We start from the raw sequence: 26,707 nt of genomic DNA, 5'->3' as shown, positions 1-26,707 counted from the left end.
CCCTCGCCGTTTTGGAAGTGCCAGGGATTTGGGCCTTTTAATTTTATTCTGTGGTGTTCTTCTCTACAGACCAAGCTTTCTTCCTCCTTCTGGTTTTTACTTTCCTCCCCCGCTCCTTCCTTTTGGTGGATATGGACAGAAGGGAGTTTACTGCAGAGAAGCAGCAGCCTTCAGAATATATTTGAGCCCCCGGTGCTCGGGGCATAGACTTTTTGTATTTTTGTGGGTGGCGTGTGTGTGTGTGTGTGTGTGTGTGTGTGTGTGTGTGTGTGTGTGTGTGTGTGCGCGCGTGTGCGCGCGCGCGTGTGTGTCTCTGTCTGTGTGTCGAGGCTGTGGGAGGCGGGCTTCGTTTGCCCAAGGGCTTGATTGAGGGGGTGAGTGCTCGGATGAAGACCTCTTTTGGCGTGACTCTTTGCTCCATCGGGGCATCTTTGGAGACTTGGAGGTTTTGAAAGTGTAACGAAGCAAGAGAAAAAGGAGAGAAATACCTACAAAAAGGATTTGCTTCCTTGTCATTAGTGGATTGATAAACGTGAGTGGGAAGGAGAAAAAAAAAAAAGGGTGGGTTTTATTTTTTTAAATAATTCTTTTTTTCTTAAAAAAATATATCTTTCAAGTGGATTTTTTTTTTTACCAGGGTGGAAAATAATTGAGGGGTTTGTTGTTTGTTCTGGGAATAGAAACTAAAAAATGGAGACTGTAAGTAGAAGCAGCTTTCAGCCTCATCCAGGACTGCAGAAGACCTTGGAACAGTTTCATCTGAGCTCTATGAGCTCCCTGGGTGGCCCTGCTGCTTTCTCAGCACGATGGGCACAGGAGATGTACAAGAAGGACAATGGCAAAGACCCAGCAGAACCTGTATTGCATCTGCCTCCTATCCAGCCGCCTCCAGTAATGCCTGGTCCCTTCTTCATGCCCTCGGACAGATCTACAGAGAGGTGCGAGACCATCCTGGAAGGGGAAACCATCTCTTGCTTCGTGGTGGGCGGAGAAAAGCGGCTTTGCTTGCCCCAGATCCTGAACTCGGTGCTCAGGGACTTCTCCCTGCAGCAGATCAATTCGGTGTGTGATGAGCTACATATTTACTGCTCCAGATGCACCGCTGACCAGCTGGAGATCCTCAAAGTCATGGGCATCCTGCCCTTCTCCGCTCCCTCCTGTGGGCTCATTACCAAAACTGATGCCGAGAGGCTTTGCAATGCCCTGCTTTACGGGGGCACCTACCCTCCCCACTGCAAGAAGGAGTTTTCCAGCACGATTGAGCTGGAGCTCACAGAGAAGAGCTTCAAGGTCTACCATGAGTGCTTTGGGAAGTGCAAGGGCCTCTTGGTACCAGAGCTTTACAGTAACCCTAGCGCAGCCTGCATTCAGTGCTTGGACTGCAGGCTTATGTACCCACCTCACAAATTTGTGGTCCACTCGCACAAAGCCCTGGAAAACAGGACTTGCCACTGGGGCTTTGACTCAGCAAACTGGAGATCCTATATCCTCCTCAGCCAGGATTACACAGGGAAAGAGGAGAAAAATAGGCTGGGCCAGCTCTTAGATGAAATGAAAGAAAAATTTGATTATAACAACAAATACAAGAGAAAAGCCCCCAGGGTAAGTGATGTCTTAAATTCTTATTTCAGTGGTGGGGGTGAAGGGGAAGAGAAGGGGAATTTTCTGTAATTTAGGTGACATCCACCTAAATGTGTTAAGTGCCTTGCATTTTAAAGTCATTTAACAATTTAACCATGCTGTTAATTCTCACCACTTCTGGCGTGGATGAGCAGTGTTTAAGTTGGCACTTTATGTTTGTGAATTTAGATTTTTTTTCCCATTCTGAATACAGTAGCTAAAGGTTTAAATTACAGAAATATTTGTGTTTCTGTATTTTGATGTACATGGATCTTCAAACCTCATTACCCCAGACTCTGTCAGGAAATATGTGACATTGGAATTTAAAAGCTTGAATTAGGGGTTCAAATAAGACACAGGAGAAATAGTAACAGATTGCTCCAAGCACAAATATATACAACTTGTTCTCAACTGGATACCTGCAAGGGGAAGGCAAAGGCTAAATTAGCTAAATGAATGTATTGTAATAAAACGTGGTTGCTAAGAAAAATCCTGACAATATTGCACATTACTGATACTAGTGCCAGGTAAGTGAGTAGAGAAGTGTGTGCTTTCTGGTTAGCGCAGTGGAGTCTGAATCTCAGCACCAGCTTGGTTTTTCTATATGGGGTTATGTACGCCTTCAGTGAACGCGTCTAAGGCCAGCTGCAGCAGCCTCCTTAAGGTATGCAGTGCGGTCTGCCGTTCCAGCCAGCACATTTATTTTAGGTGGTCTCTCCCCCCACCCCCGCCTGAGTCTGAGCTGCCTTTAGATCCCTGAATCACTTGTCTAGTATGTAGGTGGGAGGCCGCCTTGGCACCTCGCAGAGCTTCCTCAGCGGGCAGCAGTGAATGCCGCGGGCCTTGGGAACTTGCTCGCAGACACCAGGATGTCTGGCTAGCTGGCAGGAGTGCAATTGGCTGTGGGATGAGCAGTTCACTTCCCGCCCCTTCTCTCCCCCCTTCCAAAGGGTAAAAGCAAACAAGAAAAGTTTAATTAACTCCTGCCTGCTGAGTTGTACCTTGTTGATTTGTTTGGTATTGGGGAAACTTTTCATGAGTTTTACATGTCTGGAGTAGAAAGGCAATGACACTAGCCCAAAGGAGAAGCAACATTCAAAGCCCATTGAGAATGTTCAGTAAGATTCTTAATTAAGTTCCCAAATATCTGTTTAAACATGCAGCCGTGCACTCAAACTCATATATAACCTACCCTTAAAAAATACCAAATGCCTTCCATAATGCAGGAGTTAGTATGGCTAACCTAAAAGGCCTAATTTCATAGATTTGATCCCTCCCCCCTCCTTTTTTTTGATCAGTAAATGGAGTCTCGCTCTCAGTTCCCGTTCCTCTCCTGGTCTTCTCTTTAGTCTCACCCCCCACCCTATGCCCTTACCCCTCCTTTTCCTCCAGCTTGAGTGTCAGAACCACTGTGACAAGGCTGGGCTGTAATGAGCCACATTATCTCCATGGTTGGAGGTGGATGTGTTTTTAATGGCTTGTCTATTCTCTGTCAGTCATGTGCCAGGAAGGAATGGTGGGATAGATGTATGAATGCCTGTGAGAGGAGAGTGCAGTTCTGAAAATGGAGATATTTTTGAGATTGGGGAATGAATTTTATATGGCACGCTTTGTTTGGGAAGCAGAATTTTAAAATTCCATGTTTTTGCTCCCTGAATGGTGATGTGTTTCCAGCTTGATCATTTCCACGGTTTAAAATTAAAATGAATATGATTAGAGGTGTATATTCCTTTTCTTACAAGGCTTTTATTGCACAATTTATCCAGTACAGCAGGTAAGATTGGACACAGAAAACAAGATAGAGACTGTTCCTGCTTAAAAATTACAACTAAATTTTGGTATTGCTTGTGTTTTTGGGTGCCCACTAAATTGGTCCTAGCTCAGAACATGGCAAACACTTTTCCTCTGCTGTGCAAAATCTGCATACAAAACAACACTTCTTGCAGAGGGATTTCAAGATATCTTTAGTGGACACCAAAAATAACTTATTTTTTTTAGGAAACTTAGCAAAAATCTGTTGTAAGAAAATGTTAGAAGTCTCCTGCATAGGTTCTCTTAAGATGTGGCAAAGAATTCGATGGGGGAAGACCGGGATGGTAAGCGTGTGTCCTGGTGATAGGGCAGAGAAAGCTGAACAGTTTATCACACATCCTGTGCAGAACTGGGCTTAAGTTTAAGGTTTATGAGAAGGCTTCAGAGATCTTCYATAAAAATGATGCAGTCTTAAGAGACTCTGTAAGAAACTCTTACCTGGCATTGCTCGCTGAGTTTTGAACACTTCCATTTTCTGTAGCCTTTTTCTATTGAGCTAAACCAATAAATATCATTTGCTCAGGTCATTTGTGCTGTAGCAGTGTTTGCGGATAATTACTAAGAGATTTAATCTGGCTCTAGGGTTGGTAGACTGTGGCCAGGGGCAAATAACATTGGAGTAAAGTTTATATTGCCTAGTGAGGAAATGAAATGATGATCCCATGTCTGCTTCTGTGTGTTTGTGTTAATGATTGTCAGTCTGTGTGGTTTTTGTGTGTCAGAGCACTGTCTGTCTCTCTGTGGATGAAAGGGTGAAGCATATGTGTCTTTATGGTGGTCTTTCTTTTTGATGTGTATCTCTGCATTGCTTTGTTTTTATCTTATGTAGAAGAGTTTGTGTGTATTGTATACCTTAATCTGCTGTGTCAGATATTCTGTATTCTACTTTGAGTAATACATGTTTTTTTTCTGATTTATGTATGTACGTCTGCATGTTCACACATATGCATGCATACACCATTTTGTGTGGTGTGTTCTTCATGCCATTCTGTGTGTTGGTAGTGGAGTGTATGTCTGTGACTGTACAAGAAGCAGCAAGTTTTCTGGCCTTTTTGTGGGTCTTCAGGAGGTTTATGTAATGAAGTTTGTGGACTTCTCCAGGCATAGCTCTGCCTTTTAAAAGTCTAAATTCTGAGTGGAGGAGGTGACTTGGCGAGTGCCTCTGTTGTAGATTCAGTTTAATGGCAAAACTGTTGTTTTGGGTTAGTTTTATTTTTGGTTTGCTTTGGGTAGTTTTAAAGTACTGCTACAAGGAATACCTTTGCCTACAGAAATTCCCACCATATATTCCTGTATGCATCAGGCACCCATTACGCACATATACTGACCTGCTGTCTCCATCAGCATGGTGGTTTGAACAGGGTGGACATTGGCTGCTCTTTCCACTCAGAAAAGAAGCTTCCATCTAGATCTCTAGTCCTATGAAGTCAGCAATGAGTCTCAACAAAAAGCTGGAGGGAGTTGTGACAGTTGGAACCTGACCAGATCAGGAGGTAGAGGAGCCGTTGATCCTTCAGCCATTTCTGCTACCCTCCTGAATTTTTTTTATTTCCTCCCTTCTTGTCCCTGGCACACATTGAATCTTTGCTTAGTGATATAGATATGGTCCTAGTGTGCCTCTCACCCTCTTCCCGTTTCAGAGTGCTTTCTGGAGAGCAGTGTGTGTCTGCTACGACTCAATTCGTAAAGGAGGCTGCAAGGCTTTGTTGGTTGCTATTTGCAGTAAAGCGGGTGGATTCCATTCGGTCACTTTTAAATTCTTTCCTCCCTACTGCTTTTTTTCTTTCTTTTTTTTAATATTGAACTGAGCAAAGTCTGACAATGCTTTTTTATTTCCTACCTGTATCGGATACCTGTACTTGAAGCAAAGCTGTACGTAGTCAGATACGGAAAGAATAAGAGGGCCTTCTGTGCACACATGTGAGCACACCCACACGTGCTGCCGCTGCAGTGTTCCCACGGTTCAAGTCCCAGCAGCACTTCTGTGAAGTAGCTGGAAGCTAGAGAAGCAGCATTCTGGGTACTGACACACAAATGAGCATATGAGGCCTCCCACTTTATTTCCCAATGCCTGCTAGCCCAGCGCTGCTGCAACATGCAGCCTTTGCCATTGAAGTAAGGTTTAGCCAGGTCAGCTGTGCACCCAAAATCAAACAAAACCCACTCAAAGTGAAATGGTGCAGTCCTGACTGAGTTACAAGACAGTTCTGCTCTTTTAGTTACTGTGCAGTGGGGGTTATTTTGTGCCTGATAGCCATTGGAAATGCTCCAGCAACAGAGCCAGAATGTATATATTTCTGTTTCTGTATCCGCTAGGCAGTAGTAACTTTATTTATTTGTTAATAGCACATATCCTATAATAGCTATAGCAGAACAGTTCTGATTTTTTGTACAGGCAGTGACATTCAATCTGGTGGCTGGGTTTACTCTTTCTATAAAACCAGCTTGATAAGTACTCCCAGAAAACTTGGCCTAAGCACTGCAGTATCAATTTTTAGCCTATAGATCAATGAAGTTATTCATTACCATATCTTACTTGTAAAAATCACATCAGATATTCTTTAATAAAAATTTAACGTCAGTAAGTAACACAAAAATCCTGAAGCTGTGAGGATCATTTTACAGCTTAAAAGTGAGCTCCAAAAATGGCACCAAGCTTAAAGGAGAAATTGGTGTATCTGTAGAGATGTGTTTAAACAGACATCAGCATTTTTTTCAAAGAGTACAAACAGTTCATTGAGAGCTAAGAAACAGGTATGTGCCTGGATGTGACACAAAGAATATATTGCAAATAATCTAATAATGTTCAGTCAGCTTTGGCGGTCTGTTGCCCCAGAATAGTTCATAAAGTTCCTGAGTTCAGTCTTCTTGAATGTAGGGATGGAATTATATGAATTTTTTTTTTTTATTTWTTTTTTTTTTTTGGCAAATCACTGCCTGAAATACTAAATGCCTTCTGCTCCGTTCAGTGTCTTTGCTTTCTGATTTGCCTCTCCATTTTTGTGGTTTAGGGCTTGGATATGTGTCCTTCCCCAAACAGTAGCATGCTTTGAAGATGCATGTAAACACAGCTTATTTTTTGTATGCATCAGGAACCTTATACCTGGTGTATTTTGCCGAGTATGAACGTGGTTATCACTAGCTTGGGCTGGCTGACCGATGAAGGCATGTTGAGAGTCATTTGTTGAGATCTGTGTTTAAATGAGTGTTGTAAAAGCATCTGGAGGCGTCTGTTTGAGACTGCTCAGAGCGTGTCTGGACAACACAGTGTGTTAAAATTCTGGCAGCCGCTCGCACCTTATCTACCCCTTGCTTCTCAGCATTGCTACAACAGTGGGAACTTTGAGGCTGAACCTATGTGGTTGAGCTCAAGCAAGATTTGGTTATCTAAAGGAATCCATTGCCCATTCTAACACTAATTTGTGCCTGTTGTCAAAATTCTGTTGTCAGAGTTAAGGCATGGTTGCATGGTATTGATTCCTTTAAGGAGTGGGCCTGCTTTCGGTACTGGTAATAATTAATGTTGGAACTCGCGTTGCTGGCTTATCTAGCCAAACTGCTTTGCTGTTGCACAAAGAAATGCATCTTGATGTGTACTACTCAGACCCTTAAATCTTGTTAAAATCTCTCTCCTTTCTTCTAATGCAAGCTTTGAACTTGAGCGTGTAACTCCTATTTACAAGGACCTCTCATAGAAGAGTTGTGTTCAGTCCAGAGCGGGGGGAGGTGTCCTTGGAAAGAAGTTAAACATAGACATAAGTGACTGATTTTTAAAGTCTATCAATAGAATGCTAGCAATTACTAGGCTAATCTAGCTGAGCAGCCATAGAACATGATAATTGGAGAAACTTCACTAAGGTGTAGGGTACTGTGCATCTACAGGGTGATGTTAGAGCTGAGAATGGGACCCACAGATGTGTTACTGCAGTAGTTATGGTTTGTTTATTAATTAGGCTTTGGGTTCAGAGGTGTTTGAGAGTACTGTGATACTGATGAATCTGAAAGGGGCAGTTGTGAGCCTATGAGCTGGCTTCAGAAGGAAGGGATCGTGTCTGCAGCTGGCTATGTGCAGGGTCAGGTTTAAGGTTTTGGTAGATGTCTGACTTCTGTTGTTGCTGTTATTTAGGGTTTGTGTGTTATCTTTTTCTCTCACTATTTTCTTTTTTATTCTGTCTAGGAAATATCTCCAAAGTCCTGCATATGGGTCAGTCTTTTGTTTTTTTTCTGATGTGAATTTAAGGAACATAAATTTGACCTCAAAACTGAATGAAGCGCAGGTACAATTGCTTGAGCATGTCTGTTCTGCCCGTATTAGTCAAACCTGCTGACTGATAAGGATTGGCTTCTCTGCACTGACATAACTGAGCTGCTTTGACTTTTGGTAGGCTGATGTAACAAAACTCCCCTGATACAAATTCAAGCACTACTCCTTCTAGTCTTCTGTGAATAAAGATCCTCTTGAAGCTAGTGGGAATTTCCATGTGCAGAGCTTTTATCATTGGCTCCATCTATAGTTGGCTGCTGTCACTTCTAACTGGGCTTTTTCAACGGAGGATGTGTATTAGAACAACCTCATGAGCTGCACCATCACGTTTTCCATTTAATAAGACAGGTCCTGCCTTTACTTATTTTAACAATTCTGTAGAAAGTCAGGAAAAACATACATGAGAGTAAAGATTCTTTGAATAAGTAGAAATTGCAGGCTGTACACTTGAGGCAGCAATGGAGCTGATCCATAACCCAGTTTCTAACCTTGTTATTTGTTGATTTTATGTACAGTTACTTTTGTAGAATACTTTGTATTCTGTAAAATCTATGTTCTTTTTTAATTGAGACTTTTGCTTTGATATAAGTATTAGTGGTACTGGCAGCGCAACAGAAATTGCTTAGATTTTAACTGTTAAAAAAAAATAAATTTAAAAAAAAAAAAAAAAAGGAGCCTGTCCCTTATTTTTTGTAGGGAAAATTTCAGTGCTCAAGACATATATTCCTGTGCTTTGTTCTTCATCCACTGTTCAGTCAATGGTATTATTTCATAGAATAGGGCCATTGACTTGGATTACTTCTTGGTTTCTCAACCCTTTTCACCAGCCAGTTTGTGTAATGTCTGTCTGAAATGTTGAGTAAGGGCATTGAAATAGCAGACAGGATATCAAGTGTTAGGAAGTCTGGGTTAAGTATAACAGACTATTCTGGCTGGTGAAAGGGGAGTAGCCCCTCGAGCTCAGTTACAGATCAGGCTCTGTGTAACCGGCAGTCGCTGCACTTTGCACCCAGGTTGCATTTTCCCTCTGTTCCACCATGTAACTGTGTGGGTGCATCTCTTTTCTAAGGAGGTGTCTTCCTTCTCTTTCAGTGATACAGAACTGTCTATAATAATGTCTCTTTCTAAGGATTACATAAGCTTGATGATTTCTTCACTAGGAGAATTATGCAAGTTTAAACTGAAATGTATTTAGGAAGCATTTTATACGTGTTTTCTGACTTGCAGTGCAGAGGGTGATTTATTTGCATCCTTAATTGGACAACATCTGTTAGGATTGGAAGAAAAAACATTTTGTATCTTTTCATTGTCATAACTTATGTTTTTATGAAGCTCCCCCCCTTCAATATATTCCTTTGACTTACTACATTATTTGAAAAGATGATACAGTTAAAATCATAATTAAAAGCACCTACTTTGTTTCAGTCTTTGGATTATTCTCCCTTTATGGGAGGTTCCTGTCTTTATTAGTTAAACAGAAGACAATGACGGTGAGGCTTCCCAGTTGTGTCAGGGAAGACAAAGGTATTTCTACCTTTTGTAAAGTATTTCTGTAATACTACTGTTAATCTGCAATTGTCTTTTCAGCACGATTAAGCTGTTTTATCTCACTTAACTCAAGGGAGGAAAGCTAATGCACTAGTCTGCACTGCCCTAACTAGAAAAAGCCAAAGTAACCTCTTGGTTAAATGTGCATTTTCACATGATGCTATTTATGTGACTGTATCTCAAATCTGGCATCTGATCTGTTCAACCTATAGCAGCTTCAGATGGGGAGATGCATGGGCATAAAGGATCTGCCCATGCAGATCAGATCGTTTAAGTGAGACCAGGATAGTTGTTTTCTTGCTGTTATTACATAATACTGGAGAGGGCTGGGCATCTCGGGCATAAAGCATGCGGTTCTAATGAGCATTAAAATACATATGTTGCGTGGAGATCCTGCAGCTCAATAAAAAAGATATTGCTGAGTACTAATTAGAGTCCATGAAAAAGTGTCTTTTCTTTGTCTTGATACCTCTAAATACTTTTATATTTAAATAATTAATCTGTCTAGAAGAAAAAAATCCCCAAAATCATAGAATTATTGAGATTTATATATTTATGACAGGAGAAGAAGTTTTATAGTCTTTATTTCACGTAGATTAATAAACCGGAAAAGCAGAAAATTGATAGTATTAACGCTGCAGTGTGCACTGATTTCACTGTCTTTTGCTGATGTTATGGACTTCAGATTTAGGCTCATGTAATTAAGATAAGAATTTTTCATTAAATTATATGTTAAGCATGCTTTTTAAAATTCCCTCTCTCTGCAGTTGATAAACTTTCCTGAGTTGAAAGATAATGGAGTGTCATTAAAAAAGTAGAAATGTACCCCATTCCTGACTCCCCACTAGGAGTTTCTGTTTATTCAGTGGGTGTGAATTATCTCACCCATGCTGGTATGATTTAGAAATATTCCTTTGAAGTGAATGTATTTAGAGTAGTGCAAAGCTGCTATGAAATGTAAATCAGAGTTAAAGTACAGACTGCAGCATTGTGTCCTTTATTGATATTTCTTTGTTCCAATTCTTCTGCTCTTGAGAAATATGCCATACAACAAGTCCCTGCGCTAGTATGTTCTAAGGTTGGTTTCTCTTTGGCTTTTTCCCTTTCTGTTTTAGACACAACAGTGTGGTTATTTGCAAAAATGGGGAAGGCCAATAATTTGAGGCCTGAATATGCATATGAGGAAACCTTTGGACCCTATTCAGCAGTAGACAGTGTTGTAAGTAGGCATAAGTGGTAAAGTGGTGTAACTTGCACCATTCTGCTGTTCAGCAGATATGCAAAACTGTGTTCAAAGGACTTGGCAAATGCTTAAGCCCTAATTCCTAGAGTCATATTTTTGTGAAAATCTATTTTCTCATGTAGATACTGATCCCCTCTTAGCCCTATTGTTTGCAGAGTGAAGTTTGTATGAATAAAATTACTAAATTCTGAAGAGAGGGGAATAATTGATTTTGAAAAATTATTTGAATATAAAGAAAAATGAACAATTGTGAGGAGGAAGGGACAGAGGGAGTTAGCAGTGCTGTAACTACTACTCCTGTGTACTTAGAAATAATGATAAAAGTCATATGGTAAGTTGTTTTTTAAAGTAAATTTGGTCTTTTAGCAGGGGTATTTCTATTAATGGCTACCCTGCCCATGATGAGGCTTGAATTAATATGATCAGCACACCTGTTTAATATTAAAGATCAGACATTCGGTGCTTCGTGGCTTTAACTTGAAATTCAGGTTGCTTTGAGTCATCCCTTTAGTCTTTTGTTTGGATGGAAAAAAAGGAGTGGCAATAAACGGCCTGCAGCTAAGAAATGAAAGAGCTGAATTAGGTTTTAGAAATAAGCTCATCTTTGCAATTGGAGCATTTGAGTTTGTATAGATTTTTTGTGCTTCTTYTATTGAGGATTTAGCAGTTCAGTGCTCAGGATGAAAAATGTTTCATAACTTTTCCCAGTAATGTGATGCATGTCCAACACTGGAAGAGTAGGAAGGAGCTGGTGTTGTGCTTTCACATTTCAACCAGGTTAGTAGTAATACCAACCCATGGGTTTGTTGCCCCGCCTATAGTCTCAATGCTGTGATGTACAACTGACTCAGGTTTATTCAGACAGCTGCTCCTAGTTTTGTGAACTAGATCAGAGGAAAATGGCCAAGAAATAATCAGAATATTCTCTTTGTTCTAATTTTGGTTTATGTTTTAGGTATCATAGGCTCTAGTGCAGCTATAGAAGAAAGTGAGGGGCTAGTGTGGTGAAGTTAGCAGGAATCTCTCACCCTAGTATCATTGCTGAGTGCTTTGTATTGTGTTAAAAACCATGTCTTGTATTAGATTTACTAAATTGCTTTAGGTTGTAAATTTGTATCTATAAATTTACAGAGATGTAGATGAGATCTAACTTTAGCCACTGTATAAAAGAGACAATAGTTTAAATAATCTTGTAGCCTAGATCCTGAGAGTCTTTGGTCAATTTATCTTGCCTGGTGTGCAGTAAGAATAATTCACTCAACATCAGTGTGCTGTCAGGAAAAGCAGGTAAGGGGTTGATTCATCAGTGTACAAAGCACAAGCTGCTTCAAAAAAGTCCCTTTAAGAATAATCAGAATTGGACCTGACTGCTTGCTTCAATTCAAGGAAGGTCAAAATAGGCAACAGTTTTCTCTGTGGTTTGACTCCAGTGAAGTCAGGGACCTGGTCCAACTTTATCACAATATATCCTAGAGTGGAAATAACTTGTCATAGCTTCTGAATGATTTCTCACTGCTTATAATTTCAGGGTCAAGTTCTGCTGTGAATTTGCAAGTGAAAATCTAGAGTGTTGAGTTTTGGAGTTTATATTTTTTCACAAGTTTAAGGGTCGAATTTAAAAATGTGGAAATATAATAGTATGTAAATGAAATTTAAGTTTCTAAGGATTCTTCAAATTTACTCATAGTTTTGGATACTATTTTACAGGCACAGTTTTCTGATGTTATAACTAGATTGCTTTTCATTAGATTCGTTGGTCAAATGTTAAATTTTGTGCACTTTTTCTCCCCCCCATTCTTTTTTCCCAAAGAGATGTTCATTCATGTTCTTCTTACTGAGCAGCTCCTTGCTGCAATTGATTTTGATGTCATCTTCCCTCAATCAAAATCCTAATCTTCTGAGACATCAAAATTAGTTGCAATGGAAATGGTTTGGATGTCACAAAGCAAATGCTAGGTCTGAAGGAAGAGAACTACAGAGACACATGGATCCTATTGGAAACCATTTTCTAAGTTAAGAAACGGTAACAAGACTGGAATACTTTTTCTTTCTCCCCTCAGTTTTCTACAGGCCATCAGTAGGTTAGATTTTGCTTTAGTTAGATTATTATGTTGTGTAGTAACAAGTGAGTTGCTCCAAACTCACTTTGCAGGATCTACTCACTAGTCATATAGGAGACTCTCCAAACTAGCTTTCTGCAGTTTTTGTTTCAGCAACAGCAAACTGTAGTTGGATTCATAACTACCAGCTCAGTTGCTCCTCTTCCTGCTTTTTTAGGCACACTAGTAACTTTACTTTTTTTTGTTTGTTGGTTGCTGATGTTGTTTTTCCTGCAAAACCGCCTGCTGTAGGAGGCTTTTCTACCCAAGGGCAGCCTGGGATTTCCCTTTTGCTGAATGAGCTACTTGTTGGAGAGGGAGGAAGTGAAGTCCCTGCTGGATTGAGAGAGGATGGGGGTGGAGGGCGGGGAAAGGGTCTGTTTCATATGCAAAGCGCATGGAGCTAAAAAAACACCACCCAGAAATCCTTTAATAAAACCATCCATGCCACAGCAGCTGCTGGCTTTGTTATCATGAATATTAATGTTTCAAAGACTTATGGAGGCTTTTAAAAATGAGATAAAGGATGCAGCGCTCTTTTTTTTTTTTTTTTTTTTTAAATACGAGCTGAGTTAAAAAAATCTCTCCTTGTGGGTGTCTGTGAATGGCATGTGCTGTTAGAGGTAATATCGACCTTCACAATGCAGTCATGAGCTCAGTGAGATACGTCATTACAATGTACCGTCTTCCTTCTAAAACTTGAATTCGAAAAAAATGGCCGTGATTCTGCTCTCACTGACATCAGTGTCAGCTACATGTAATTTGATTTCAGTGAAGATTTTTTTATTATTATTGTTGGCCTAATAAGTGAATTTTGTAAAATCAAGTGATAGCTAAGTAGCTGTTCCAGTCTTAACATGACGTTGCTTAATATGGGAGCAGTAAAATCTCTGCAGGCAATGGTGAGTACAGTGTTTAATTGTTTTCTTTTTCCATTTGTGATTGTTCATCAAGGATCAGCTGTGAAGTTTCCATAATATCCAAAAACTGTGGAGGGCAGCTGTATTTTACTCAGTTGTCTGCCATCCTCATTCTCTTTCCTGGTCAGATAAGCAGTAGACCGAAAGTTTCTCTGTTTATATTGGTTCCGTAAAAAAGATCGTGATAATTATTAGTGTTTAATACCCTTTAATGCATATCTTTCTGTCTTAAGTCTTTGTACAGTACTCATATAACCCTTCAGCTTTTACTGTTCTATTAGCTGGCCTTTTTTGTGATGATACAAATCATGATCATCAAATCAATCACAAATCACAAATGTACAGTATTATGCAGATTTAAGGCTGCAATTCAAGTTTGTGCTTGTGTGGAAATGGGATCATCATCATCTCCATTCTTGGCAACCAACAATATGATGCTGACCATGCTGGCCATTTTTGTTACTATTTGTAAGATATAGTATCATATACATACATATATGATACAGTTAGGACAAAGAAAGCAAGCCTAGAATCGCATAGGGAGTGGGCATGGAAAGGACATGACAAAGGCAATGGGGTCCTATATCATTCTTGACTCTAGGACATTTGCTGCTCAGCCAGCACTAGGCCTAGTGGCCTCAGCGTCTGGGCCAACCTGAGATTTGTCTGACAGCCAGGGCTAGGGCTAGCATTGGGGTTAAGGCTGAGAGAGTGGAGCTCTAAGGCCTAGAGCTCCATGGTGAGTGGAGCTAGAAAGAGCAGCCAAAGCAAATGTAAGACTATACATATACACACACACACCCCTCAAGATGTGAACTCCCCTGCTTCGCCATTTCTGGAATACGTGGGTGCTGCTCTTATGTTAAATTTCTTGGTTGTTGGTGTAAAAAGGCTTACTTGCAAAATACAGATTATTAAAAGAAGCAACTGATAAGTCTGTCCACTTTCAGGGTTCCTTACAGTTAGTAAACTTGATGTTAATCTCATATTACCTTGGGTTTAAAGTGGTATAACTCAAAGTGTGGGACAGATGAACTAACTGTATGTTATTCTTATTTTTCTGCTTTATAAGATTGAAACTGATAGAATTGAGCTGATAGAATTGTTAATGCTTTTAAACTCCAAAAGTGTGTCTGTTACAAAAACACAGCATTCAGAAATAAAAGAGAAATACTGTATGGCAGGCCTAGCAGATATGTGGTTTATATGCTGGATTCATGTTCTTGAAATGCAGAAACTGTCATTGATTTTTCTTTCTTACTGCACTTAATGTATTTTATTTACAGCTTCCTTCTTCACAGGGAGGGGATGGTGTAATGCCCAAACCGTTCCCATTCCTCACTGAATGATATGCAAATGTAGTCAATTAAGCAGGGGGATTTTAATTAGCAGTTTAAGTTCATGTGTGAAGTGCCTTGCCTTAATTACATAACAGTTTTGTTGTAAATTTGCTAAGTTCTTTTTCTCCTCATTGAACTATCAAAACTGTGATTTTTTTTTTCTTTTTGTGGTGGTGTTTTCAAATACTATGAGTAATGCCCAGTGTATTTGACCTTAGTGCTTCTTTTGTGTATGTGTCCCTTTATATATAAAGCTCATTTTGAAACTGCTAAGACAAAACAAAACTATGTTTATTGTCTCAGAGTAGAACATTACATTTAAAAGAGAAGGTAATTTAAGACTTTTTGCAGCTAATTTGGAATGAAACATCTACTTATTGTACTTGCATAGCTAGATTACACCAACATGGTAGTGTTTGTGTGATTGCTAAATATAGTTGTGGTGCACTGTAAATAATTGTTTTTGTTTCAAGTTCTATTTGCACAAGTTGCTTTCCTAGACTATTGTAAAAGGTCAGTATACTGGAGTGTTAGTGTGGTTGCTGTAATGCAAGGGACCCAGTATTGATAGGAAAGTAATACTTATGTACTGGTGCAAAATTTTGTCTTGTTCTTTTTGTATCTTACTTGGATAGATACGGTGACTGAGCACCATTTAGTTTTGTCATACTCTGGAAGGCTATCAGTACCCTTCTGGTTGTGTATCAAGATCATTGCTGCATAGAAAAGAAAACCTCTTTGTGTTTTAGTTAGTTCTTCCCTTTTTTGCTTTCTCTCTAATTCCCCACTCCCTCACCCCAGTGTGAGAAATTCTAGGAATGGAGGAACTAGGGGAAAAACATAGTAGATGGGAAACAAGATTGATCTCTGTAAATTCCTCAATAACCCCAAATAATATTTGGATGTGTCCCAGGAAAGATACAAGTATATGACCCTACTTTGCTCTGGTTCAGCACAGCAGATGGTCCCAGGACACCCTCTACTCCTGGCTTTGACAGCAAATACTCCTGGCACATTGCGAATTTCAGTACCAGTGGGTGCATCTCTGCTGTTCTGATACTGATTTTCACCAACAAATAATATTTATGACAGCAGACACATTGAAGCTAGATCTGAATTGCAAAGCAAAGTTTGTCATCAGATGTCATTCAGCCATATCAACTCTAGAAAAGAACCTTGATAACCTTTATACACTTAGCTTGTATATATTTCTTTCCCATTTCTCTTGCTTTTTTCTTTAGACTGCCATATACCAGGTGCCAATATGAAATATAAATGCATATCAACAGATAGGAATGAGAGTTCATAAAAGGTCTGTAGTAATGCAACATTTAGCCTGAAAGATACCATTTGGTACAAAGAGGTTCCCCGTAACTCCCAGCTGCATTATTGTAAACATGGCCTTTTTGTAAAAGTTCATAGAAACAGCTGCTTTCTCAGATTTTAAGCTGTCTCTAGACACTAGTCAGATGATAAGAGCAGGGGGTTAAGAGTTTGAATAGTCTGCTGATGTTACATGCTGACATTACCTATGCAGAGCTATCATTATTAAGCAGAAATAAAGCTCCTACTCAGAGCAACTGTAGCATGCAGGCAGTGACCCTGTAGCATATTAAAGCATCCATTTGCATTATGCTCCTTTCTGCAGTATCCGTGTGAGTTTGAAAAAGTCACAACAGGAGTATTCAGGAAGTCAGGGAAGGACGGGGAATGTTTGGTGGCAGGATGCTGAGCAGGGTTTGCCTGAATGAATAAACATTGCAGATTGTATATGTAGCAAAAGGTACTATATGGCTTCATCTATAGTTTCTTAGGTCGATAGATAGTATGGCTTTTATGGCAGAAGTGTTTTTATTGCTGTCTGACTCTTATACCGTAGGACTGAGTGACTCTGAACCTTGCTGCAGTGAAAAATCTTTCTGTGATAAAATGGTCTGAAAGTCTCCATCTGTTTTAGTGCCTCATAGCGTTATGCTAATCATGATTCCTTTTACTGCTTGGTATATAATTGGTTATAGTTTTGGGTATGTGCATGTCTATGTATTTACATGCAATAGAGAATAGACCAGTGAGGAATATTTTCACTTAGTTAAACACACTGCAGATTTAACGACATTTTCCAGTGATCGTTTTAAAGGACTTCTTTAGAATATGACATAAACCTTTTAACTTTGCGTCAGTATAGTTAGAAATTATGCTAACTTCTGCAACACACAAACTGTTATTAACTTTACAGCTAATGGCCTAGTAGTGGTATCTTCAGTTTAAAGCTTTTAGACTACGAAAAGGGTTTTATACCAATGGAGAGTTTGAGACACATGAATTAGAAAAAAACAAGCTGCATTAGTTTCAGGGAATGGTTTTCATATCTGTGCATCTCACAGGGTATGGATTTTTAAAAAGTAAAATAACCCACATGGATTAATATATACAGCAGCAGTATTGTTAGAATCATTTTAGTCAGCAGACCTTCAGTCCAGGCAAAAGGCAGTGATGCATGTGCTCGTTATTCCTTCATATTCTTTGATCAAAGAATACTGCTTAAAGATGCACTGTAGCACCACAGGATGGGAAGTTCACCCTGTTAGCAATCCTTTTTTTTTTTTTTAAATGAAATGAGAAATCTATATAAACTAGAACTCATTTCATATATCTACGTTTTGCAAATTGTTTTTCTGAAACAAAACCATGTTAGAAAGGCAAAGAATTATTATGGTTCTTTTTTCTAGGATGTCACTTCTTGCTGTGTCCTCCTCTTCCTCTACTGGTATTAGTGGAAATCGGAAAGAATAATATGAAGTGGTTTCTCCCTTTCCACGGAGGGTTACTGCACATTTTAAGCAATCTTGTCTAGGGCTTGCTTCCTAACCACAACATAAAGGGATGAAGAAAACAAAAGTTGACAACAGGCATACTGCCTTGTTAGCTTCCGAACTGAAGTATAGATGCTGCAGTTAAGAAATTTCACTTTTTAAAATTATACCAAGTCTAAGAGTATAATAAAAAGATCAAATTGAAATGAATTGTTGGATGTTTTCCTTCTTTCAGTGTCTCTGTGCTTTTCCAGGATAGATTCTGGAGATGCTTTCTTCATATTTGGTATTATTGTTTATTTGATTAAGATCCTGCATTGGTGACAGGATATTATTTAACAAATTTCTTTGCAGTTCAGTTGAAACAACCCTTTTGTTGAACCTTCTTTTGGATTATGTTCCCATGTGCTGCTAATGGCACTGACACATGACCTCATCACACAGAAAATCCTAAATATCTCCCCGGTTGCCAAACCTATCACAAACTGCCCATCACTCCCTTCAGGATCCCAGATGGTAAATAACAGCAGGAGGTGAAAGGGGAGCTTTGTCTCCATTCTCACTCCTGTTTTAAGTATTCTGTGTCTGTTTCTCTGTGCCTTTCCCACTCTGCACATAAATTAGCAAGCCAGCTTTTCTGACAAGGAAAGACAAAATGTCCATAAAGCTGCAGTAGCATCACCCACTCAGGATAACATTTTCGAGCAGTCTTGGTTTTCATTCTGTCTGATTGAGATCTGCCTTTGTTTGGGTAGAACTTTCCTCTGGACTGATGGCTGCACTATTTAGGAAATGTGTTTTTTTAGTGAATATCAGGCTGCATTTTATAATTTCTGCGGCACATTCAAAAAGAAAGAATCCACACATACACCATGGGTGATCTTTTTTTATTTTTAAATTAAGACAAATTTGTAGTATAAACCAGCAGTTCCTGCTATACGGGATGCCCTGGGAGCAGCTGGCCCTGTGAGCTTCTAAAGAGGTTTATCAGCAAGGCTGTGAAAGGAGCAGAAATATGGTCAAAAGGAGCAGGAATAAGGTCAGTGGATACAGTGATGCAGTTTTGGTTGCTTTACAGCTCTGCTCATTTACAAAAGTTGTGCCTCACTCTTAAAATTCACCAAGCAGGATATTGTGTCTTCCCACAGAGTTTCCCTCTGTGGCAACCATTTCCTCTCACTCTGTGCAGAAAAAATGATGTCGACTGTTGTGGAGAAAGGGGAGGTTCTGTAGTATGAAGTGATGTAGTGTTGCTTCTGGAAAAGCCTTAACAGTGCCTGGTTGTACTGAGAAGATAACAAAATGAAACTAGGTGTTTGTATTTGTATTCTGGCTTTTTTTTTTTTTTTTGAGTGGTGATAGAAAATATAAAATTTATGTTAACCACTTATCTCTCAAAATCAGGCATCAAATCCAGGTATACATAAAAGAATATGACCTTTGCCAGTGCATGCTTGCTTACGTGCTCTGCGTGTGTGTGTGTGTGTATAGACACTTTATAATAAATATATATATATGGCTTTCATGTTTTGTAAATGCAGTAGCTTCTACTAAGAAATGCTAATTTATCCTAGCTGATAACGTGTACAAATTGTTGGTAGATTGCTTTGCTTTCATTAAGATATTGAATATTCTTTATCCCCTCGTGATTCCAAAATGAACCTGCATTCATCCTCAACCTCATGTCTGGCACCTGTGTGAGAGTGAAATCAGTCTTGCTCTCCGCTGATCTAGGCTGCAGCTGAAAGTCATGACTTTACAATTGCAGCTGATTGGAGATGAGAGACTGGTGAGCTGAAATTAGTGAAGGATTAAAGCGAGCCCTGGATGCTGAGATTGCTGTTGTGCTGCTCGTCTTTATTTCAAAGTGTTGAATATTAGTGAAGAAAAGGGAGTGGGATTGCAAGGTATGGTCTCTCTCTCTCTCCTTTTTTTTTTTTTTTTTTTTTTTTTAAATTTATTTCCCTTCCAAATCTTGTTGTAGAAATCCTGTTTGTTACTGGATTCCTCCCTAGTCCACTGAATGCCAAATGAATGTTAGCTGAGTCTCCAATGGGTGTACTTAAAATTTAAAAAAAATCCAGGCTTGACCATTTTTGAACGTTTTTTAAAAAAGATGAGAAAGATCGAAATGGAGTGGAGAACTCATGTGCCTTTTGGCCCTCTTCTCTGATAAGAATAGCTCCTTTTCTGTATAGTGCATTAATTAGCAAAAGTTTTTTTCACTCCTCTGGTATCTCCTGTGTTTCTCCAGACTTGTAATTTTATATATAGTCATCATATAGAACTAGTGGGCTTAGTTCTGCCATGTATTTTGATGGCACATTTTGTTCATGTTGAGTCAATGCTGTTGAGACCATCGTTGCTTGGTCGCTTAAATTTAACATAAACTTAGTTGCTGCCAAAACCCCTTTTGGCTTCTGCTCTAATACCCGCCTACTATTCCTGTCACCTTTTTGGACTGTCACTAGCACTTTTATGGCTGCATAGTGTGTAGCAACTCACCAGGGAATCAATCTCCCTGAAAATTAGTCGTTGTGTAGGGAAGAGTGACAAAAATTAGCTGGACAAATGTGCTGTTAAGTGTACAGCAGAAGCAAGGCAGAGTTGAGTGCTTTGTTTCCTTTTTTTTTTTTTTTTTTTTTTTTTGGTTATTGTTTGAGATTGTCAAAAGTATAAAAGTTTCAGAGAAAAGTACAGTTTACATGTTGGTGCTTAATTCTAAAAGCAAACAGTAAAGGGAAAAATTCAGTATGGCAGTGGTGGATGGGATTGCAAATTAGATGGAATCATAGTACTTCTTCAGCCTTAGCTCTGTAATTTGTTAGAACTCTCCATAGTAGATGTGGCTGTTAAAGATTAGGACAGTATCTTTTTTTTAACACCTTACTAGGCAGTTGCTGTAAACCATGAGCTTCTGGGAAGGCATTTTTTTCATTTAACTTGTAAAAAGGATCTTGATGGATGAAGCTCTAAAATGAATAGAAATAGTGTCTCCCTTTTTGTGTTCCCTCCTACTCAGTGCTCAGGGAGTCAGCCCTGTGGTCATTTCTTTCTGTTCTGTGGCTGGTGGAAAAGAGGGGGAGAGACACTGCCTGGACCCCTCGTGCTGTCAGGAGAATAGTGATGGTTATCAGTAGATTTGAAAGGACAGGCTTGTGTGTATACATGTACACATATTTGTAGCAGTCAGCAGGATGAATTAGTGATATTTAGGTGATGTGAAGAGGCTAATTGAGCCACTGGTACTTGCTGATGAAACCAGCAAGTCCAGTAATGTTTGGATGTGACTGTTGATGCTTGCTTCTATGCTCTGTGGAGAATAAATATCCTAGTTTTTCTTTAATCGTTTCTATTTTGTTTAACCCACTCAGTAGTCTAAGGAATATATATATATATATACACATATATATACACATATATATAAATGAATACATGTTTTGGGGAGATCAGTCTAATTTTATTCCATTCTATTCCTCTGGCACTGTGTGGTGGAAGTGGACAAGAAGGCAGTGAAGCAGTTTCTTTCCAGATGGCTGAAATCTTTCCATTTTAGCATTGCAATCTCAAGTTAGTCTTTGGTTTAGTAAGGATGTTCAGAATTCTGAGGTGGTAGAAGATGAGAACTGAAGCTGTCGGTGATGCATCTGTGCCATGTAGGTATGACATATGAAGTCTTTGTTGGAATTCGAATTGGCATCCATCTCAACCACTCCACCTTGTTCAGAATTGTGTTAGTAATGTGCACTTGCTGGTTGCACCACTGCTTCTGAATATCTAATCTAGTAACTGCATAAACAACTCAATTGTTATTTATGAGGAGGAGAATTATAGTGGGGGTAAGGAAAGTTTTAGGTTTAATTGGTTTTGTAAGAGCAATACATTGAGAATTTGCAAAACTGACTAAAATTAAATAACTCTTGCAATCTATTTTCTAGTATGTTGTCCCTCCTTGTAAATCTGCCTGCAGATGAAGACCTGTCTTTGCTTTTGCTGATTGAAATCAATCAAGCCATAACTATTATAACAATAGAATTGCTCGTAATTTACAGTGCTAAAACTGGAAACTAGAATTAGGTTCTTGTATTTTCTTTGAAGTATGCAGAGCTCTTGGGGAGGCTGTTGTACTGAGGGCATGTTGTTTTCAGTATTTTTTTTTAATTTTGTTTTTAACTTTTAAGAAGAAAAAGACGCCTCTCAATATAAACCAGAAGGTTGCATATGAAAAAAAATAGCGAGACTCAGAGGTAAATGATGGGTTCAGAACCTTGTGAGTCACTGCGGAGAGATTGACAGTTTGGGAACATGAATGCGGAGGAGTGAGGATGGGATGCTCAGGGGCTGATGAGATAAGGAAGTCTATAGAATGTCAGCATAGGGGTCAGCAGCAGCATGCATCTCATTCCAGAGTTACACTCAAGCTTTGGAAAATGGCATTCCTTGCCGACAAACCCAATGTGACAGTTCTGAGCGAGCTGCAGTGTTCACCACCAATCCCACCTCCTCCCCTTCCCCCCTTCCGCTCGGTGTCAGTGGATGCTTTGGGATCATGCCTGCTCTTGCCTTCAAAGCAGTAAGAAGAAAATATTTAAAGCCACAGGCACACCTTAGAGGCTTTGCAGGGTAAGTTAAGTTAGCAAGAAATGGGATGCTTTAAAAATCTTGTCCCTATTCAACCATCTCAACTCCTTGTTGTAGTCAGTCCGTTGTATTTCCTGTGCTGATATTATTCAGCTTTACTCTGATTTTAGTGTGTATGTTTTTGTTTGTTCCCCCCCGCCCCTTTCTTTTTTTTCCCTCCTGCGCATGTGTATGTGAAAGAATTTCCTTTGTTCATTGGCAGGTCTGGACTTGAGCAGCTGCTGGAGTTAGCTACATAGAAGTTTATTCGTGCCTGCTCTGAAATTGCTTGGTGTTTGCTAGGTGTAATCTGTTCTTTGGTGGTGGGGAGGGCAATGTCCTCCCGTCAATATTAATGGAGATGCAGAAAAGTAAAATWATGGACAGAGCAAAAGACTAAGTCAAGAAATCTTTGCTGTAATCCTAATACTTGACACCATCTTACCGTGTGACCTTGGGCAAGTTACTTCTGTGAAACAGGAATAACAATGTTTGCCTCCCATCCCAACAGAAATGTTAAAGAGAATTTTTATGAAGCATTTTTACATACGTACAGGATTGCATGATTGAGTGTACTGTTTTTTGGGGATTTTTTGACAAGTATGTATGAAAGGTGCTAAAACATTGCCTAACCCTGGGCCTCACATGCAACTAGTTGCAGACTTGTGGTTGATCTGATTTCATGTAGAAGAGATTAGAAGTGCTGTTCTCAGAAGCTGTTGACATCCTCCAAAGAGAAAATGGCAAATTCCATTTCTCTTAAAATTAGCACTGCAATAAAAGAAAAACATGGTTTTATGATTATGCATTCCCTGTGGTAGTATGGGGATGGAGGATAGGAAGGCTCCTTTTCAACTATGTATGCATTATTTTTTGTAGAGCTTTTTTTGTGAGATCTTTAAATCCAGCTCTTATTACTGGGCTAGAATGGGAGAAATAATGATGAGACATTGTGCTATGTTTTTATTTTTGAAACATGAAAACTGAGCTTTGCTGGGGAAATCAACTACACAGAGAGCTGTGGGAAGGTTGCACTGCCTCCAGCGTGTCACTCTTGTCAAGCAGTACTTCCACTTTTAATGAATGCCAGAGTGCACCTGCACCGCTCAACGCATGGCCGTAGCTGGGGCTGGGAGGCATTGCAGGCTGCGAAGGTAAGGAGGCTCTGATCCTCATCTTACCTAGTCTCTCTCATGATGTAGGAAAAGTGCCGGAACATTGTAAAGGAACCTTTAGAAGACCTATATTGTTAAGCTGCAAGTATCTTGGGCAACAGCTAGCCAGCCAGGTTTTGGGTTACTGCATGGACAAGGTGAGTTCGGGTTGGTTAGAAACCTTTGCCCTCTGTTCTCAGCTAGGTTATATTTACTGCATACTCAGGGGATGGTTATATTAGAAACTAGTGATATGAGGAAATAAACAAATGGATTCAGAACCTCTCGTTTTTAACAAATTCTATCAGATTGAATGGTACAAAAGATCTAGCTGATTCTAACGTTGGTTGTGGAAGTTTTGCTCACAATTACTGTGTTTAGCTATACCAACATTTAGTGCTTTTCCGAAATTAATACATGTGAGTTGGTTGTACTTTAGCTGAAAGTGCTTGGGCATGTGTGGCGTCAGCATAAACGACACTAAAGTCAAAATTATTCAGAATAATATTTACAACCCATCTGTCCCTCTTCGGGGACTCATTCTTGTAGTCATTTTAGGTAACCTCATTATTTAGTTTTGTTTCTATATTCATATTATTTTCTGGAGAAAGGTTAATTTCTTTGATGGAGGACTAAATTCAAACTACTGTCTTTTCAGTTGTTTTGTGGAAACAGATCTCTGTTCCTCGAGTAAGAACACATCTTTCCCAGATTGCAAGCAACATGCTAAATATGAAAGAGAAAAATCTGTCCAGTTTTCACCAGAGGCAGAAGTTGCTGACTGAATTCTCTATTTCAAAGTTTGGGAGGTTTTTGTTTTTTGTCATGGCTTTGCTCTTTTGCTCCAATACAACCATAGTCCTGTAAGGGTCATGTGATGACAATGGTGTGATCTGTACTAAAAAAAAAAAAAAAAAAGCATGTTATAAAGGTGGTGGTGGCTGTTAAAAGAGATAAGAAAATAGTTTAATCTGTTCACGTTTCCTTTTTTATTTTAAAATTACACTAAATTATTTTAAAATTGCGTCATCAGTGGGTGGGTTCCAGGTTAAGGATTTACGGATCTGTGTAAATCAGAACCTTCTACAATAATCTGAAAGTTTCATATACAATAAATACTGTTTCCTTGTTCTAACTGTAGATGTACTGATCAATACTTCCCCTCTGCATTTGGGGGCTGCCTTTCTATGTTAATGAGTGTGTACTTGCACTGAGATTTGTTTGTCACTTAGCTCTGAATTCTCCTATGCAAAGATCTTGTCTCACAGCTTTCCAGAAGTACCTGCCTGGGAAACAAGAACATTGCAGTATAATTCACCCGTATATTTTAATGCTATATTACACCTCTGCACTATCTTATCTGCTAGGGTAATGAAGGGGGTTTAGTGTAAATGGGAAGCAGTCTGTAACTGTGCCTTCTGCTTGTTCCTAATAACAGTTCTGAAGGTAAGTTACTGGAAAAATCTTGTTCTGATTTGAGTTCATAGAGTTGGTTTTGGAATTCTAACTTTTATTGAAAGTGAAGGGGGAATTCTTATAAAGGAATTATTTAAAATTTAAATTTCAGTTGTAAAGCACTGGAAGATGTATTTGCTTGAGTGGCGTTATGAAAGGATGAATCTATGGCAAGAAACAAGACATTTTGCTAATTTCTGTTACGTGAGAGGGCTGCTTCCAAGGAAATTGGATTGACTAGTTGAAATGGGTCTTTGAGGGGGAWAATTAGAAGCACTTCAATTTTGTCCTAACAGAAGTGAGTTCTTGTGATCTTAACTAGGTCATGTGTTGGTTTCCAGTATGAGAGGCTTCTTTCCCTATTGGAGATAGGTAAACAGCCCAGTCCTGCTCACTGTTACTGCAAGGCATTGTGCTTTCTGCTCAAGAAGCCATTTCTACATGTAAAGTTTATAAAAAAGAAAAATATAAATACTACTCCCTATTGCAGCTGTTTTCCAAGAACTTAATTGGGAGCCTGATCCCACTATTCTCCTTAATGGACATGTCTAACCTAGGCCGAAGACTTGGAGAAGTTGGTTGCAATAGAACTCCCAAACCATTCAAATTAAGAGTGTTTTTGGTTTCTGTTGTGGCTACAGGCAGTCATTGATTTTCCTGGAGAAGAGGAAAAATGCAAATGCATAGAGTTGTAGCTTCAGTGCTGAGGAGTCTCTTAATTCACTAATCCATTGGAATGAATCCTGCTTTAAAAACACTTAGTTACTGTAATGTTTGTGTGAGAGGTGCCTCTCACAGTCAAAGCACAGTCTAGGAAAGCTGCAAGAGATGCATAGTAAACCTCTCATTAGGGAAAGAAAGTTGCCTGTGTCTCTCTGCCCTACATGAAAAGCAGCAGTGTCCAAAAAGCAACCGAAACAAAAAAGCCCCATAGCACAACAACTGGCCTCCTTCCATGAACCAGCCCTCTTTTCAGCCTGCCTGCCGTGGTACCAGGGGCGCAGTCTATCATTTAGAGGCTGCTCTTGTATGTACATGATGCCTTGTGATTTGTGTTTAGTGCTGAGTCTCCTAGAGTTCAGCTCTGCTGGAACAAAGTGTTCAAGACAATGCTGAGGGATCCAGCTGGAGTTTAGCATTAATGCAGCGTCAGCCAGGTGGAAATGAGATCGAAAGGAGTGCAGAGGGGCTGGGGCCGGAGAATCCTCTATCCTTAAAGAAAAAAAGAGGCAATAATTCTGAAATACGTAGACACRCACGGATCTGTTGTGATAAATGCCAAGTATGAAAATCATGTTTGCATTCAGTTCAGTGCTTCTGAGATACCAGTTGGCCTTGCTTGCGGATGATGCAGTAAAAAGAGCAGAGACTGCTCTGGGTGTGAGGCTTGTGTAACTCCACTGTCTTTATATGTGTACAGTGCCAGGACTGGAGCAGAAATTGCTCATGGCCTCTGAGTCTTCAAAAGACCTTAGCAAGTGTGTGTGTATGCTAGGATTTGCCTTGCACTRGTTTGGTTTTCAGAAAACTAAGCTTTATTAGTCCAAATTTAGTCCTTTCTGTTCTACTGATGTGAATAGGTATGGTTATGGATTGCTGAGGGCAGAGCAAGTTCCATCCAGTTTTTCAACGTCTTTCTACTTGATTGCTTTTTTCTTTGGAATGGCTGTGATGGAATAATGTATCATCTGTTTAAATAAACTGACAATGAAATGAAGCTTCTAACTCCTGTTTGTGTATGGAGATTCAGCTGAGATTTGGTTATCTTTCTGCTTTTGATACCAAAATTTGATAGGAGGAAAGGAATTTGACATCTGTG

General features: G+C 39.5%; 1 protein-coding gene across 5 annotated transcripts in view; it reads left to right on the top strand.

The window, feature by feature from the left end:
* Positions 1-280: 280 nt before the first annotated feature.
* The window catches only part of SKI (SKI proto-oncogene), an 89,688-nt gene continuing 63,261 nt past the window's right edge, over positions 281-26,707 (top strand). For 4 of the 5 annotated variants that reach the window (XM_026051019.1, XM_026051021.1, XM_026051020.1 and 1 more), the window contains exon 1: positions 281-1,602. In XM_026051019.1, coding sequence (XP_025906804.1) covers positions 691-1,602 — 912 coding nt within the window. In that variant the 5' untranslated portion in view covers positions 281-690. The remainder of the gene's footprint in view (positions 1,603-26,707) is intronic. The other variant, XM_026051018.1, reaches the window with a different exon arrangement.

The sequence above is a fragment of the Nothoprocta perdicaria genome, unplaced genomic scaffold, assembly GCF_003342845.1.
Source record: "Nothoprocta perdicaria isolate Ctin4 unplaced genomic scaffold, notPer1 scaffold_72, whole genome shotgun sequence".
NCBI lineage: Eukaryota > Metazoa > Chordata > Aves > Tinamiformes > Tinamidae > Nothoprocta > Nothoprocta perdicaria.
This window is presented reverse-complemented; position numbering and strand designations above follow the sequence as displayed.